Source organism: Salvia hispanica, chromosome 1 (genome assembly GCF_029641045.1).
Source record: "Salvia hispanica isolate PSC_SH4W2 chromosome 1, Shi_PSC_v1, whole genome shotgun sequence".
In the NCBI taxonomy this organism is placed as follows: Eukaryota; Viridiplantae; Streptophyta; class Magnoliopsida; order Lamiales; family Lamiaceae; genus Salvia; species Salvia hispanica.
Genome location: NC_142692.1, coordinates 880,982 through 895,114, shown reverse-complemented (window position 1 = coordinate 895,114; position 14,133 = coordinate 880,982). Strand labels below are relative to the sequence as shown.

Genomic DNA, 14,133 nt, shown 5'->3' with positions numbered 1-14,133 from the left:
AGCTGATTGATTTGCATATTAGTTGAGATTTGTCTGGTAACAAACGCAATAAAACTGGACTTTGGACTTCTTGTAAAATGTAATACTATCTGAAAATTTAACAATGTAGGTGAGCTAAGTCAAAGCATAATAACATAAGTATATGAGTTTCATGAATTTTATTTCATTGTGTTTGGGGGTGTGTTTTTAGAAAGCTTACTAGTGGAGGTGCAACTTATGATGCACGAAGTACTAACTCTTGTTTAGAGGAACTCATTTTAATTTTGTAAATTATGTATAATAAGATTGATTGCTAGAATAGTAGTAGTATTAGATTGAAGATGTTAAATTATGTTCGGAAAGTAATTGGAAAGTAAAATGTGTCATTTTTGAATGGACTAGTCGCAATCTAAAATTACAAAACTATAGATTTGTATCTAAACTTTAAAGACATTAGATCTTTAGGCATGACCACTTTATTACAATTTCATGTTTGTTTTACAATTCTAGTCAATATAATAATTAAAGAAGATTTAGAGGGTTCATAATTGACAATTACTAGAAGCTTTGACATTTGTGAATGTTCCTCTTTGAGTAAAAGTCTACGACGCAAATGGTTATTGCATGGAAATTATGGGTCGATTGAGTCAAAGAGGGAATGAATTACTTAGCAATGGTTTGCTTAATAAGGAAGGTTTTTAGTGGGTAATCAATTGTGTCCCAATATTATTACAAAATTATTGGGCCAATGCTGTGACAAAAACAAATACTATAATAAGAAAAAGACTATGCACAATAAATCACTCCACTTAAATGCTTATAATATGAATAGGTTCACTTTGTTATGATGGGCCACTTTTCTGGGTCTGAGTCCAAATAAGTTTTTAGGCCATCAAATTGGTCTTCTGAAAATGAATTGATATTAATTTTAAATTAATTGATAATTTCCAGGCCACCTATGCCTTGAACTATAATTGCACACAAATAGAATAGCTTGTGACAAACATATCATATGATTATAAATTATACTACTGAAATATGGAGTATATTATGGTACAAACATACTACTCCATAAGACACCATATAGGATATACCGTGCAATTTATTTATTTATAAAAGAACACATTTATTGATGAAGCAATAAGAAATCAATAAAGATAGCTTGGCAATGTAGGTTCCATGATGAGAGAAAGAGGATGTTTAGGAATAGTAGTCAATCCATATTGCTCCTCCATGCTTATATCTTCAACCCTCATGCCTTCCTCCAATTTAATCTCAAATCCATGCAACAAATTAGCCAAGGTGGTTGGAACAGTCTTAAGTGCAAGATTCATTCCCGGGCACCTTCTTCTGCCCGACCCGAACGGCAACACTGCAAAGTTAGATCCTGTAATAAATTCGATATCTTTTCCTATGAATCTCTCAGGCAAGAACTCTTCTGGAGCATCCCATGAGTCCGGGTCCCTCCCTATGCTCCATGCATTGATAAGTACCAATGTGCCCTTCGAGACGTTGTAGCCCGCAACGTTGCAATCCTGGATCGCGCAATGAGGGGCTAACAATGTAGCAATTGGATGTAGGCGCAACGTTTCCATGATGACGGCATTTATGTATGGCAATTGAGTCATGTCATGCTCCTCTACCCATCTATTTCTCCCGATCGCTCTGTCCAGCTCTGCTTTTGCCTTCTCCATAACGTGCGGGTGCCTGAGGAGTTCGAGAATAACCCATTCGATCGTTCCAGCTGAAGTATCCGTCGCGCCAACCAACAAATTCTGCAACATTTAAGAGAAATTAACAAGTTTTTGGGTGTGTTTGATTTTGATATGAGTATTGATGCAAAACGCATGAGAAAAAAGACCTGACAGAGAAGTAATCACGAAACCCTAGTTTCAGTGAACACGAAAAATACTACTATCAAAAACCAACTCCGCCGAAAAACAAAAACAATGCTATTTACAAGCGTCTAGAAATCCTAAAATTCAAAAGGAAATAAAACGCAAATTAGAAAATTAAAACTAAGTCTGAAAAAATAGTAAAATGTCGTTTTCACCCCCTAAACTATGTCAGATGGCCAAAATCCATCGTCCGTCATCACAACGGTGAGTTTGATTCCAAACGCCGATTCGCATGCACCGCGCGAATTTCAAGTCATTCTGACACCGAATGGTTTAGCCCGATTTCTACATTCGAACTGCATCAAGTACAATAGAATTGAAATATAAAAATGGTAGTACCATTATTAATGCCTTGACACAATCCCTTGTGAATTGAACTCCATCTTCCTCCTCAGCTATCTGCAGCAAAACATCCACAAAATCATCCTCACCTTCTCCTCTTCTCTCCAAATGATCATCAATCACATAGTCGCAAAATCCATCCATTTTCCTCCGCAAAGCCCTCATCTTCTTCCCATAGCCCTGTAAATCGAGAAAGTCAACCCACGGGATCCAATCCCCTATATTAAACGCTCCATTCAGCACAAACCACTCCCTCACTATCTCCCTCATCTCATCCATGTCTAAAACGGATTCATCTTCTTCATCACCAAAATACTTCTCCTTGAATACCATCTTCGAAACAACCGAGAGAGTGAAGCCCAACAAATGCTCTCTCAGCTCAACCGGTTTTCCATATAACGACATTAAACGGGAGAACAGCCGGTGCCTCTCCTCGACACGGATGGGCTCGAAGCACTCGACTTTTTGGGGGTTCAACACCTTCGTCATGTATATTTTACGCGCTGCTCGCCAGTAGGGGCCGTAGGGAGAGAAGGAGACGTCGGAGTAGTCGAAGCTGACGTGTTTGTAGGCTGCAAAAGTAGGTCTTGAGGCGAAGACGGCGTCGTGGACTTTAAGGAACTGTTTGGCCATCTCGGGGGACGAGGCGACCAGGACCGGGAATTTTCCGAATTTTAGTAGCATTATTTCGCCGTATTTTTGGGATAAACGGTGGAGGGATCGGTGGGGGATTGGGCCGAGGAGATTCAAGTTGCCTATAACAGGCCATGGTTGTGGGCCCGGCGGGAGCAGAAGCTTCTGCTCCCGCCGTAGTCCAGTTTTGGCTATTTTGGAAATGAAGTATGTTGCAAATATTAGGGCTAAAAGCTGCCATGAGATGTCCATTGGTTGTGACTTGTGAAGAATTATGGTTTATGCATTAGTAAATATATAGAGGATTGATTGGATTGTAATTTTATTGTTTGAGTGTTCAATTATTTCATTTTGGACATTTGTTTATTAAATATATGTGGTGGTGTGGCTGTGGCATATCCACGCTAGAGTAAAAAGGGGTATAGTTGTGTCCTTTAATATTATATTATTATTTACTACTATTTCTTATAAATTACTCCTAAATTTAGTTCAGAAGTATTATTCAAGATCTATTATCTATATCTACACTTCATAAGCTAGTAGTATTACACAACTCATCATTGTCCAATATTCATTACAAAAAGTATGGAGAGAGAGGAAGGCAATTGGCCAAGAGTGAGACAAACGATTGTTTTCACACTCCGAGCGTTGTCTATCGCAATGCTGGTTGCTCTAACGGTGGCATGCTACTTAATTATTTGTTGCACCTAAAATCAATATTTCCAAATATTAGATGTCAAGATTTTGTTTGTGTCTGTTTGTTGTGGCCGAATTAATATATATATATGGGCTGATTTGTGTTAAAATGACAACCCCTCTTAAAGTGACATCGTGACACCACTTATACAACAATATTATAAATGCTACACATCAATATTATAAACACTACACATCAATCTATAGATTGTTGTATAGTGTGTCGAATATTGCTGGACAAGAAAAATTGCTGTATAAAGACCAACAAATTGTTAGCCGTCTTTTTTGGGGGTCTTTTTTTGCCACGATAGCTTATTATTCGTCCACGTGTACAAATGATTGGCTAGGAATGGTGGTATGGTGTTATTTTAAGGGGTGATGGCATCCTAACATGCCCCTACATGGGCTTGCTATATAAAAATCTTGCCGTAATTTCTATTTTTCTACGCAAAATTTATCTATAGGGTTATAACTATGTATCTTTTGGATATTTGAAATTAATAGTATGTTTTTGTTTAAAAATACAAAATTGTGTCACTTATATATAGCCTCTTAAATATTGAGTTATTAGTTTCTTTAGCACCTTAAAATTTAATCTTTGCCAACCAATTGCTTGTACAATTTCCTAATCTCCGAGTGTTCCATTGGCTATATGTCTAATAGCATTATTTCCTTCATCCCATGCATCCTAAATAGTATAAGTATTATACTAGAATAATGACACATGTTTTAGTAAATGTTATTTTATTTGTTAAGTGATGAAAAAAACAGTACTCCATATTTTAAATATTGATAAAAAAAATAACTTTTTTCAAAAATGAAAATATGATACTCTTTTATGAAACAAATTAAAAAAAAAAAAGTCATCTATTATGGTCTACAAGGTTTAGTTGTTAACTGAGACCTATTTTGCCAATTATTCATTGAGATGTCGAGTCTCACAATTAACAGGCCTCTTACAATAGTACACAAAAGAGATAAATAAGGCTACATACATTGTACTCCCTCCGTCCGCAACTAGGAGTCTCATTTCTCTATTTTGTTCCATCCGCGAATATGAGTCCCGGATCATAATTACCATAAATGTTAAAGAGACTCCACATTCCACTAACACATTCCACTTACATGTCATTTAAAACTAATACAATACAAGTGAGACCTTTACTCCACTAACTTTCTTCCACCCACCTTTTTTTAACATTTCTTAAACCCGTGCCCGAAAGAATTGGGACTCCTATTTGCAGACGGGCGGGAGTACAATCAGACCTGCAAGAGTAAAGACAACAAGGTTTACTGGTAATAAATTGTACTGAAACATAGGAGTATATATATAGATAGTATAAACATATCATATGATATAAGACATCATATTTGCCTCACCATGCAATTTAGTATTTTTTAAGAATTCTAATATCTTTTTCTACGTATCATATATAGGTAACATTCATTGATGAAGCACACTACTAGAAAAATGGCTTGTAAATCTGTGACACTTTATTAACACTCAACTTAGATACTCAAATAATACACTGATCTTTCATTTTATTTATATCTTTCATTACATTTATATCTTTCATTACATTTATTTCATACACTAACATTACACTAGAGTTAAATGCGCATTAAGAAATCATTAAAGATAACTTGGCAATGTAGGTTCCATGATGAGAGAAAGAGGGTGTTTAGGAATAGTAGTCAATCCATATTGCTCCTCCATGCTTATATCTTCAACCCTCATGCCTTCCTCCAATTTAACCTCAAATCCATGCAACAAATTAGCCAATGTTGTTGGAACAGTCTTAAGTGCAAGATTGATTCCTGGGCACCTTCTTCGACCCGACCCGAATGGCAACACTGCAAAGTTAGATCCTGTAATAAATTCGAAATCTTTTCCTATGAATCTCTCTGGTAAGAACTCTTCTGGAGCATCCCACGAGTTCGGGTCCCTCCCTATGCTCCATGCGTTAACGAGGACTAGTGTGCCCTTCGAGACATTGTAGCCCGCAACGTTGCAATCCTCGATCGCACAATGAGGGCCTAACAATGTACCAATTGGGTGTAGGCGGAACGTTTCCATGATGACGGCATTCATGTATGGCAATTGAGGCATGTCATTCTCTTCTACCCATCTATTTCTCCCAACCACTTCGTTGAGCTCTGCTTTCGCCTTTTCCATAATGTGCGGGTGTCTGAGGAGTTCGAGCATAACCCATTCGATCGTTCCAGCTGAGGTATCTACGGCGGCAACCAACAAGTTCTGCAATAAGAGAAACAAGTTTTTTGGGATAATGGAATTCGACCTGTATTGTTATTGCAATTTTATGGATTGTACTTGATGATATAATATTCTAATTCTATTTTAATTCCTTTTATAAAAATAAATTATTAAATAAAATTATATTGTAATTTCAAATTATGCCCGTTGAATAAAAAATTAACCGAAATTCGATAATATTATTCTGTGTGTACAATTTGTATAATGTGTGTTTGAGATTCCCAATTTTACAAATATCTGAAGTTAATTCAAAATATTTAATTTTCCTATATAAGTTAAATTGTAGAATTAAGTCGATTTGAAATTGAAATTCCAAACCCAAATTCGAGTCTCCAATTCAATAGACTCAATGACACCATTTAAGAATTTGGGAATTGGCATTTTGGTAAGAATTTATATTCAAGGACCAAGCAAATCAACAAGCGAATAAAATTTAGTGATCCAGACACATAGCTCACGTGAACTACCATTTTTTTTTTTTCCTGCAATTGTGATTGACTGGATGGACCACATGTCAATATATCCCAGGCCACTATATTTTAACTCAGGTAGAAAAGTATTTACTACCACGTACCATGGTTAACGCCTTGACAGAATCCCTCGTGAATCGAACTCCATCTTCCTCCTCAGCTCTCTGCAGTAAAGCATCCACAAAATCTTCCTTACCTTCGCCTCTTCTCTCCAAATGATCATCAATCACGTAGTCACAAAATCCATCCATTTTCCTTCGCAAAGCCCTCATCTTCTTCCCATAGCCCTGTAAATCGAGAAAGTCAACCCACGGGATCCAATCCCCAATATTAAACGCTCCATGTAGCACAAGCCACTCCCTCACTATCTCACTCATCTCATCCATGTCTAAAACCGATTTATCTTCTCTATCTCCAAAATACTTCTCCTTGAAAATCATCTTCGAAACAACCGAGAGAGTGAAGCCCAACAAATGCTCTCTCAGCTCAACCGGTTTTCCCGATAACGACATTAAACGGGAGAGCAACCGGCGCCTCTCCTCGACACGGATGGGCTCAAAGCTCTCGACTTTTCGGGCGCTCAGCACTTTGGTTATGAATATTTTACGCGCCTCTCGCCAGTAGGGGCCGTAGGGAGAGAAGCCGACGTCAGAGTAGTTGAAGCTGACGTGTTTGGAGGCCTTGAAGGTGGGTCTTGAGGCGAAGACGGCGTCGTGGACTTTAAGGAACTGTTTGGCCATCTCGGGGGACGAGGCGACAAGGACTGGGAATTTTCCGAATTTCAGTAGCATTATTTCTCCGTATTTTTGGGATAAATGGTGGAGGGATTGGTGGGGGATTGGGCCGAGGAGATTCAAGTTGCCTATTATCGGCCATGGTTTTGGACCTGGTGGGAGCTTCTGCTCCCGCCGTTGTCCAATTTTGGCTATTTTTGAAATGAAGTATGTTGCAGCGGTGTATATTAAGGCTAGAAGAAGCAGCAATGAGATCTCCATTGGTAGTGAAGAATGATGGTTTTTGCTTATTGGATTCTATATTTATTTTTTGTCCCTTAAATTTTAGTTTTTTGAGCACCTTAAAATTTGTTTTTTTTATAGCATTTTCCTTGTTTTTGGAATGAATTTAATTAATGTTACATGACAATTTACTCGTGGTAAAATGAAGTATGTGGTTGAGAATCGAGATGCTATAAAAAATGGTGTGGTGTGAGACGTGGTTTAAATGTAATCGAGTACATGATAACGATTGATTGGTTGAAGTGTATTAGGCAAGTGGATTGATCTTTGCTAGACAGTTAATTACATGTAGAATTTCCTCACCTGTCTAAAATAGCTAGACTTAATCCATTTTCCAGATTACGGACCAAACACCAAAGAGTTAGGACACATCACTATCCGAGAAATTAAGAAAATCAGACTTCATGAATTTCATGGAAACTAACTACTATCCACAAACCAACCCTAAACCCTAAACCCTAAACCCTAAACGAATCCTTCAGAGAGAGAAATAAGGCTATCTGACTTTATGTGGGATTAAACCTAGCGAGACTAAATGAGGTAAGAAAGTATTTTCTCAGTCCCATATAAGTTAGAGACAATTTTTTAGTATGAAATTTAAGAAATTGTCTTAAATAGGTTAAATAAATATAAAATAAGAGAGAGAATAAAATAGGAGATATAAGAAAGAGTAAAACATAAAAAAGATTAAATATTTATCTTTTTCAAAAGAAAATGAAACAACTCAATTCAGTCAGGATACAGAGTGAAAAGGCGGAAGCAGTATAAGCATTTGTTAATATGATAGCTAGGCATGATAAATGATGAAGAAATTGTTGTACAATGAAACATATAAGACTAAGATTCCATTCTCCAAAAAGGCCACAACAAATGATGAACTCAAACTATATTAGTGAACAACTAATTAACAAGAAACTACTTCTCAATAAAAGATAATACTACACCGTTCGTCTCACTTAAAGCGGCATGTTTCCTAAAATGAAAACATCAACATCTCTTCTTCATTTTCTCTCCTAAATCTACTCATCATACATCTCCTAATACACTAATAAAAAATTACACATGTGGAATTTATTTATAACTATACAACTACACCAATACTAATTTAGGCATATGAACACTCTTTAAAAAAAGAAAAAAAAATATTAAAATTATTCAACTTTTTTTCCAAATACACTGATCTTTCATTGCATTATACTCATACACTAACATTACACTAGAGTTAAATGCACATTAAGAAATCAATAAAGATAACATGGCAATGTAGGTTCCATGATGAGAGAAAGAGGGTGTTTAGGAATAGTAGTCAATCCATATTGAGAAAGAGGGTGTTTAGGAATAGTAGTCAATCCATATTGCTCCTCCATGCTTATATCTTCAACCCTCATGCCTTCCTCCAATTTAAGCTCAAATCCATGCAACAAATTAGCCAATGTTGTTGGAACAGTCTTAAGTGCAAGATTGATCCCCGGGCACCTTCTTCGACCCGACCCGAACGGCAACACTGCAAAGTTAGATCCTGTAATGAATTCTATTTCTTTTCCTACGAATCTCTCAGGCATGAACTCTTCAGGGGCATCCCACGAGTTCGGGTCCCTCCCTATGCTCCATGCGTTAACGAGGACTAGAGTGCCCTTCGAGACATTGTAGCCTGCAACGTTGCAATCCTGGATCGCGCAATGAGGGGCTAACAGTGTAGCGATTGGATGCAGGCGGAACGTTTCCATGATGACGGCATTCATGTATGGCAATTGAGCCATGTCACGCTCCTCTACCCATCTATTTCTCCCGATCGCTCTGTCCAGCTCTGCTTTCGCCTTTTCCATAACGCGCGGGTGCTTGAGGAGTTCGAGCATAACCCATTCGATCGTTCCAGCTGAGGTATCTACGGCGGCAACCAACAAGTTCTGCAAGAAGAGAAACAAGTTTTTTGGCATCATGAAATCGACCTGTGCTGTTATTGCAATTTTATGGATTGTACTTGATGATATAAATACGTTCTATAATTCAATTTTAAATCCTTTTATTACAATAAATTATTAATTAAAACTATATTGTAAATTCTGTGTGTGTTTGAATCCCAATTTTATAAATATCTGAAGTTAATCAAATATTTAAGTGTCCTATATAAGTTAAATTGTAGAATGAAGTCGATTTGATATTGAAAGTTCCAAACCCAAATTAGAGTCTCCAGTTCAATAGACTCAATGACACCATCTAAGAATTGGTATGAGGCTCAATTCGCTGACATTTCGAGAATAGGGATTAAATTCGTTGACCTTTCAGAATATAGGTTCGAGGCATGCGAATTTTTCAGAATAAGGATTTTTACTCTTTTATATTTATTCTCTCCCTTTTTTTTATTATTTTCCTCCCTATAATTATAAATTGACCAAACTATCCTTTAATTCAAGGACCAATCAAATCAACAAACAAATAAAATTTAGTGATCCAGACACATAGCTCACGGGGTCTAATTCATGACCTACCAATTTTATTTTATTTTTTATTTTTTGCAATTGTGATTGACTGGATAGGCCACAAGTCAATATATCTCGACCACTAAATTTTCACTCGGGTAGAAACGTAACACTACGTACCATCGTTAACGCCTTCACAGAATCCCTCGTGAATCGAACTCCGTCTTCCTCCTCAGCTATCTGCAGCAAAACATCCACAAAATCATCCTCACCTTCTCCCCTTCTCTCCAAATGATCATCAATCACATAGTCGCAAAATCCATCCATTTTCCTCCGCAAAGCCCTCATCTTCTTCCCATAGCCCTGTAAATCGAGAAAGTCAACCCACGGGATCCAATCCCCAATGTTAAAAGCTCCATTTAGCACAAACCACTCCCTCACTATCTCTCCCATCTCAACCATGTCCAAAGCCGAATCATCTCCTCCACCTCCAAAATACTTCTCCTTGAATATCATCTTCGACACAACCGAGAGAGTGAAGCCCAACAAATGCTCTCTCAGCTCAACCGGTTTTCCAGATAACGACATTAAACGGAAGAGCAGCCGGCGCCTCTCCTCGACACGGATGGGCTCAAAGCTCTCGACTTTTCGGGCGCTCAGCGCTTTCGTCATGAATATTTTACGCGCCTCCCGCCAGTAGGGGCCGTAGGGAGAGAAGGAGACGTCGGAGTAGTCGAAGCTGACGTGTTTGTAGGCCGCGAAAGTGGGTCTTGAGGCGAAGACGGCGTCGTGGACTTTAAGGAACTGTTTGGCCATCTCGGGGGACGAGGCGACCAGGACTGGGAATTTTCCGAATTTCAGTAGCATTATTTCTCCGTGTTTTTGGGATAAATGGTGGAGGGATTGGTGGGGGATTGGGCCGAGGAGGTTCAAGTTGCCTATTATAGGCCATGGTTTTGGGCCCGGCGGGAGCAGAAGCTTCTGCTCCCGCCGTCGTCTACTTTTGGCTATTTTGAAAATGAAGTATGCTGCAGCGGTGTATACTAGGGATAGAAGAAGCAGCAATGAGATCTCCATTGGTAGTGAAGAATGATGGTATTTGCGTTACTAAACTTATAGTAGATGATTTATTGGATTCTAAATTTATTTTTTCTCTTTAATTTTAGTTTTTTGAGCACCTTAAAATTTGTTTTTTTAGCATTTTCCTTGTTTTTGGAATGAATTTAAATAATGTTTTCCCAATATTTTTCGATTAGTTTTCATATGTTTACATGACATTTTACTCGTGGTAAATGAAGTATATGTGGTTGATAATCGAGATGGTATAAAAATGGTGTGGTGTGAGACGTGGTATAAATGTAGTCGAGTAGATGATAACAATTGATTGGTTGAAGTGTTTTTGGCAAGTGGATTGATCTTTGCTAAACAATTACATGTAGGATTCCACACCTGTCTAAATAGCTAGACTTTGTAAACCTATCAATCCATTTTCAGATTATTGACCAATCACCAAAGAGTTATAAAGTGGACGCCTGTGATCTTTTTGTGTTGATGATCATTTAGGAAACATCACTATCCAAGAAATTAAGAAAATCATTTTCATGAATTTCATGGAAACTACTATCCACAAACCAAACGAACCCTAGAGAAATAAGGCTATAAAGTGAAGTAGTATAAATGTTCCGACTCTACGTGGATTAAAGGTAATGGGTCGGGTTCTGTTGGGCCTCGGTAAAGAAAAGAGCCAACGATATATTCCCTCTGTTCATGAAATATTATCCAAGTTTGACTCAATACGAGTTTTAAGAAATGCGAGGAAGAGTCAGTTGAAAAATTTAATGGAACGAGAGTCTCATATTTATATATAATAAATATGAGTGTAAAGAGTTAGAGGGGATCACTTACCAAAAAAAAGAAAAGAAAAAGCAAAGTGGACAACTTTTCGCAGACGGATCAAAATAGAAAGTCTGGACAACATTTCACGGACGGAGGAAGTATCACATATAGATAACAAATAAATTCCTCCTTCAAATCTTTCTAGGTAAAACCTAGCGAGAAACTTGAGAAAAAAAATTACTTTCTCCGTCTCATCTAAGTTGAGACAATTTTTTGGGATTGAAAACTAGAAGATAATGTTAAATAGGTTAAATGAACATAGAATAAAGTAGGAGAAAAATAATAAAATAAGACAAATTAAATATTTGTTTTTTCTAAAAAAAATGGAATAACTCAATTCAATCGGGACATCCCAAAAAGAATATAACTAACTCAATCAAGAAAAAACAGAGTACAGGTCAAAGAAACAGAATGCTGAAAAGAACGACATAAATCATGCTCAATTAAATAAATGCAAGGAACATAACTTAGTATAGGTGAGATGGAAGTCTAGGTTCCATGATAAGTTGAAGAGGCTCTTTAGGATGCACAGTGAGCCCATATAGTTCCTCAACACATACATCTTGAGGCTTCATGCCATCAACCAACCTCAAATCGAAACCATGCAACAAATTAGCCAGCGTTGTCCGAACAAGCTTAAGTCCAAGCTTGTACCCGGGGCATCTCCTCCTCCCGGAGCTAAATGGCAAGAGTGCAAAGTTACTTCCCATCATATCAACATCTTTTCCGATAAATCTCTCAGGCAAGAACTCTTCAGGCGCGTCCCACGAGTTTGGATCCCGCCCTATGCTCCATGTGTTGATGATCACGGGCGTCCCCTTTGGTATGTCGTACCCTGCAACCGTGCAGTCCTCAATCGCGCAATGGGGTGGTAGCAACGGAGATAGCGGATGCAGCCTCCACGTCTCCGTGATTATGGCATCCATGTAAGGTAATTGAGCGTAGTCGCTCTCTTCTACCCATCTCTCCATTCCGATTACCCGGTCTAATTCTTCTCTCGCCTTTTCAGCTACTCGAGGGTGCCTCATTACTTCGTGGATGGCCCATTCGACTGTTTTAGCCGAGGTGTCCGTGCCACCGGTTAGCAAGTCCTATAATGATACAGAGTGAAAGGCCACAACAAATGATGAACTCAAACTATATTAGTGAGCAACTAATTAACAAGAAACTACTCAATAAAAGAAATACTACACCGTTCGTCTCACTTAAAGTGGCACGTTGAAACACCAACATCTCTTCTTCATTCTCTCTCCTAAATCTACTCATACACACATGTGGAATTTATTTATAAAAATACTACTACACCAATACTATATAATCTAGGCATATGAACACTCTTCAAAAAAGAAAAAAAAGATTAAAACTATTCAATTTCTTTCCAAATCACAGCAGATTAGCATCATTACAGCAGATAGCACAAACATACACTACTACTAGTTACTCCCAACTTATAAAAGTAATACTACTAACTTATAAAAATCTATAAACTGCAAATCAATACTATTATACTATAAATCACAAAAGTTACATGTAAATGATAGTACCTGCAAAAATGCTTTGACACCATCTCTTGTCAATTTAACCTCAAGATCAGGCTTCTCAGCCATCACCAACAACACATCCACCAAATCTCCGGGGCTGAATTCCTCGTCCGATCTCCTAGCCTGATGATCATCAATCACATGCTCATTAAACCTATCAAGCTTCTTGTACAGCTCCTTCATCCTCCGAACATAGCCTTGCAAGTCGAGGAACCCGAGCCACGGTATCCAATCTCCCACATTAAACACCCCATTCAGCAAAAACCACTCATCCAGCATCCCCTGCAGCTCCCCAAGCTCGAAAACCGACCCTTGTTCTTTATCTCCAAAATACTTATTGCTCACCACCATCCTACTTATGTTGGAAAGCGTAAACCGGGACAAATGCCCCCTCAGCAAGACCGGCTTGCCCGAGAGGGCATGCAGGCGGGCGAGGAAGGCCCTGCCTTCCTCATCCCGGACCGGCTTGAAGAATTCGAGCCGGTTAGGGCTGAAGACTTCCGAGAGGAAGATTTTACGCGCTTGGCGCCAGTAGGGGCCGTAGGGGGACCAGGTCATGTCGGAGTAGTTGTAGGCGGTGTATTTGCCGGCGGCGAGGGCGGGCCGGGTGGCGAAGTTGGCGTCGTGGACCTTGAGGAACTGTCTGGCCATCTCGGGGGAGGAGGCGATGAGAGATGGTGAGGAGCCTAGCTTGATGAGCATTAGCTCGCCGTGTTTTTGGGAGAGGGAGTGGAGGGAGCGGTGCGGGGACGGGCCGAGGAGGTGGATGTTGCCGATGATCGGCCATGGCGTGGGCCCCGGTGGAAGCTTTCGCGGCCGGGGGCGGTTGAAGAGTAGCCGTGAGAGGAAGGCTAGTGCGGCGAGGAGGATTAGAGCGGAGAGGGATTCATGGTAGTGAAGCATTTTTGGAGGTTTTGTGATGGAAGATCTGATGATTTTACAATTTTTTAATTGGCTCAGCAGATTT

At 38.8% G+C, this 14,133-nt stretch overlaps 4 protein-coding genes across 4 annotated transcripts; all 4 read right to left on the bottom strand.

The window, feature by feature from the left end:
* Positions 1-1,080: 1,080 nt before the first annotated feature.
* On the bottom strand, positions 1,081-3,104 carry LOC125224450 (trimethyltridecatetraene synthase-like). The gene is made up of 2 exons (XM_048127848.2): positions 2,217-3,104; positions 1,081-1,754 (listed from the first exon to the last, which is right to left on the bottom strand). Exons 1-2 carry the CDS (start codon positions 3,102-3,104, stop codon positions 1,128-1,130), a joined length of 1,515 nt encoding a protein of 504 aa, XP_047983805.2. The 3' UTR covers positions 1,081-1,127.
* A 1,958-nt stretch (positions 3,105-5,062) lies between these two features.
* Positions 5,063-7,334, bottom strand: LOC125219818 (cytochrome P450 71AU50-like). Its single transcript, XM_048121892.2, has 2 exons — positions 6,398-7,334; positions 5,063-5,805 (listed from the first exon to the last, which is right to left on the bottom strand). Exons 1-2 carry the CDS (start codon positions 7,286-7,288, stop codon positions 5,182-5,184), a joined length of 1,515 nt encoding a protein of 504 aa, XP_047977849.2. The 5' UTR covers positions 7,289-7,334; the 3' UTR covers positions 5,063-5,181.
* A 1,098-nt stretch (positions 7,335-8,432) lies between these two features.
* Positions 8,433-10,824, bottom strand: LOC125220165 (cytochrome P450 71AU50-like). The gene is made up of 2 exons (XM_089069766.1): positions 9,910-10,824; positions 8,433-9,216 (listed from the first exon to the last, which is right to left on the bottom strand). The coding sequence occupies exons 1-2, from the start codon at positions 10,804-10,806 to the stop codon at positions 8,551-8,553; spliced, it is 1,563 nt and encodes a 520-aa protein (XP_088925892.1). The 5' UTR covers positions 10,807-10,824; the 3' UTR covers positions 8,433-8,550.
* Positions 10,825-11,975: 1,151 nt separating this feature from the next.
* LOC125199852 (trimethyltridecatetraene synthase-like) lies at positions 11,976-14,108 on the bottom strand. The gene is made up of 2 exons (XM_048097718.2): positions 13,170-14,108; positions 11,976-12,716 (listed from the first exon to the last, which is right to left on the bottom strand). The coding sequence occupies exons 1-2, from the start codon at positions 14,067-14,069 to the stop codon at positions 12,093-12,095; spliced, it is 1,524 nt and encodes a 507-aa protein (XP_047953675.2). The 5' UTR covers positions 14,070-14,108; the 3' UTR covers positions 11,976-12,092.
* Between the last annotated feature and the right edge of the window lie 25 nt (positions 14,109-14,133).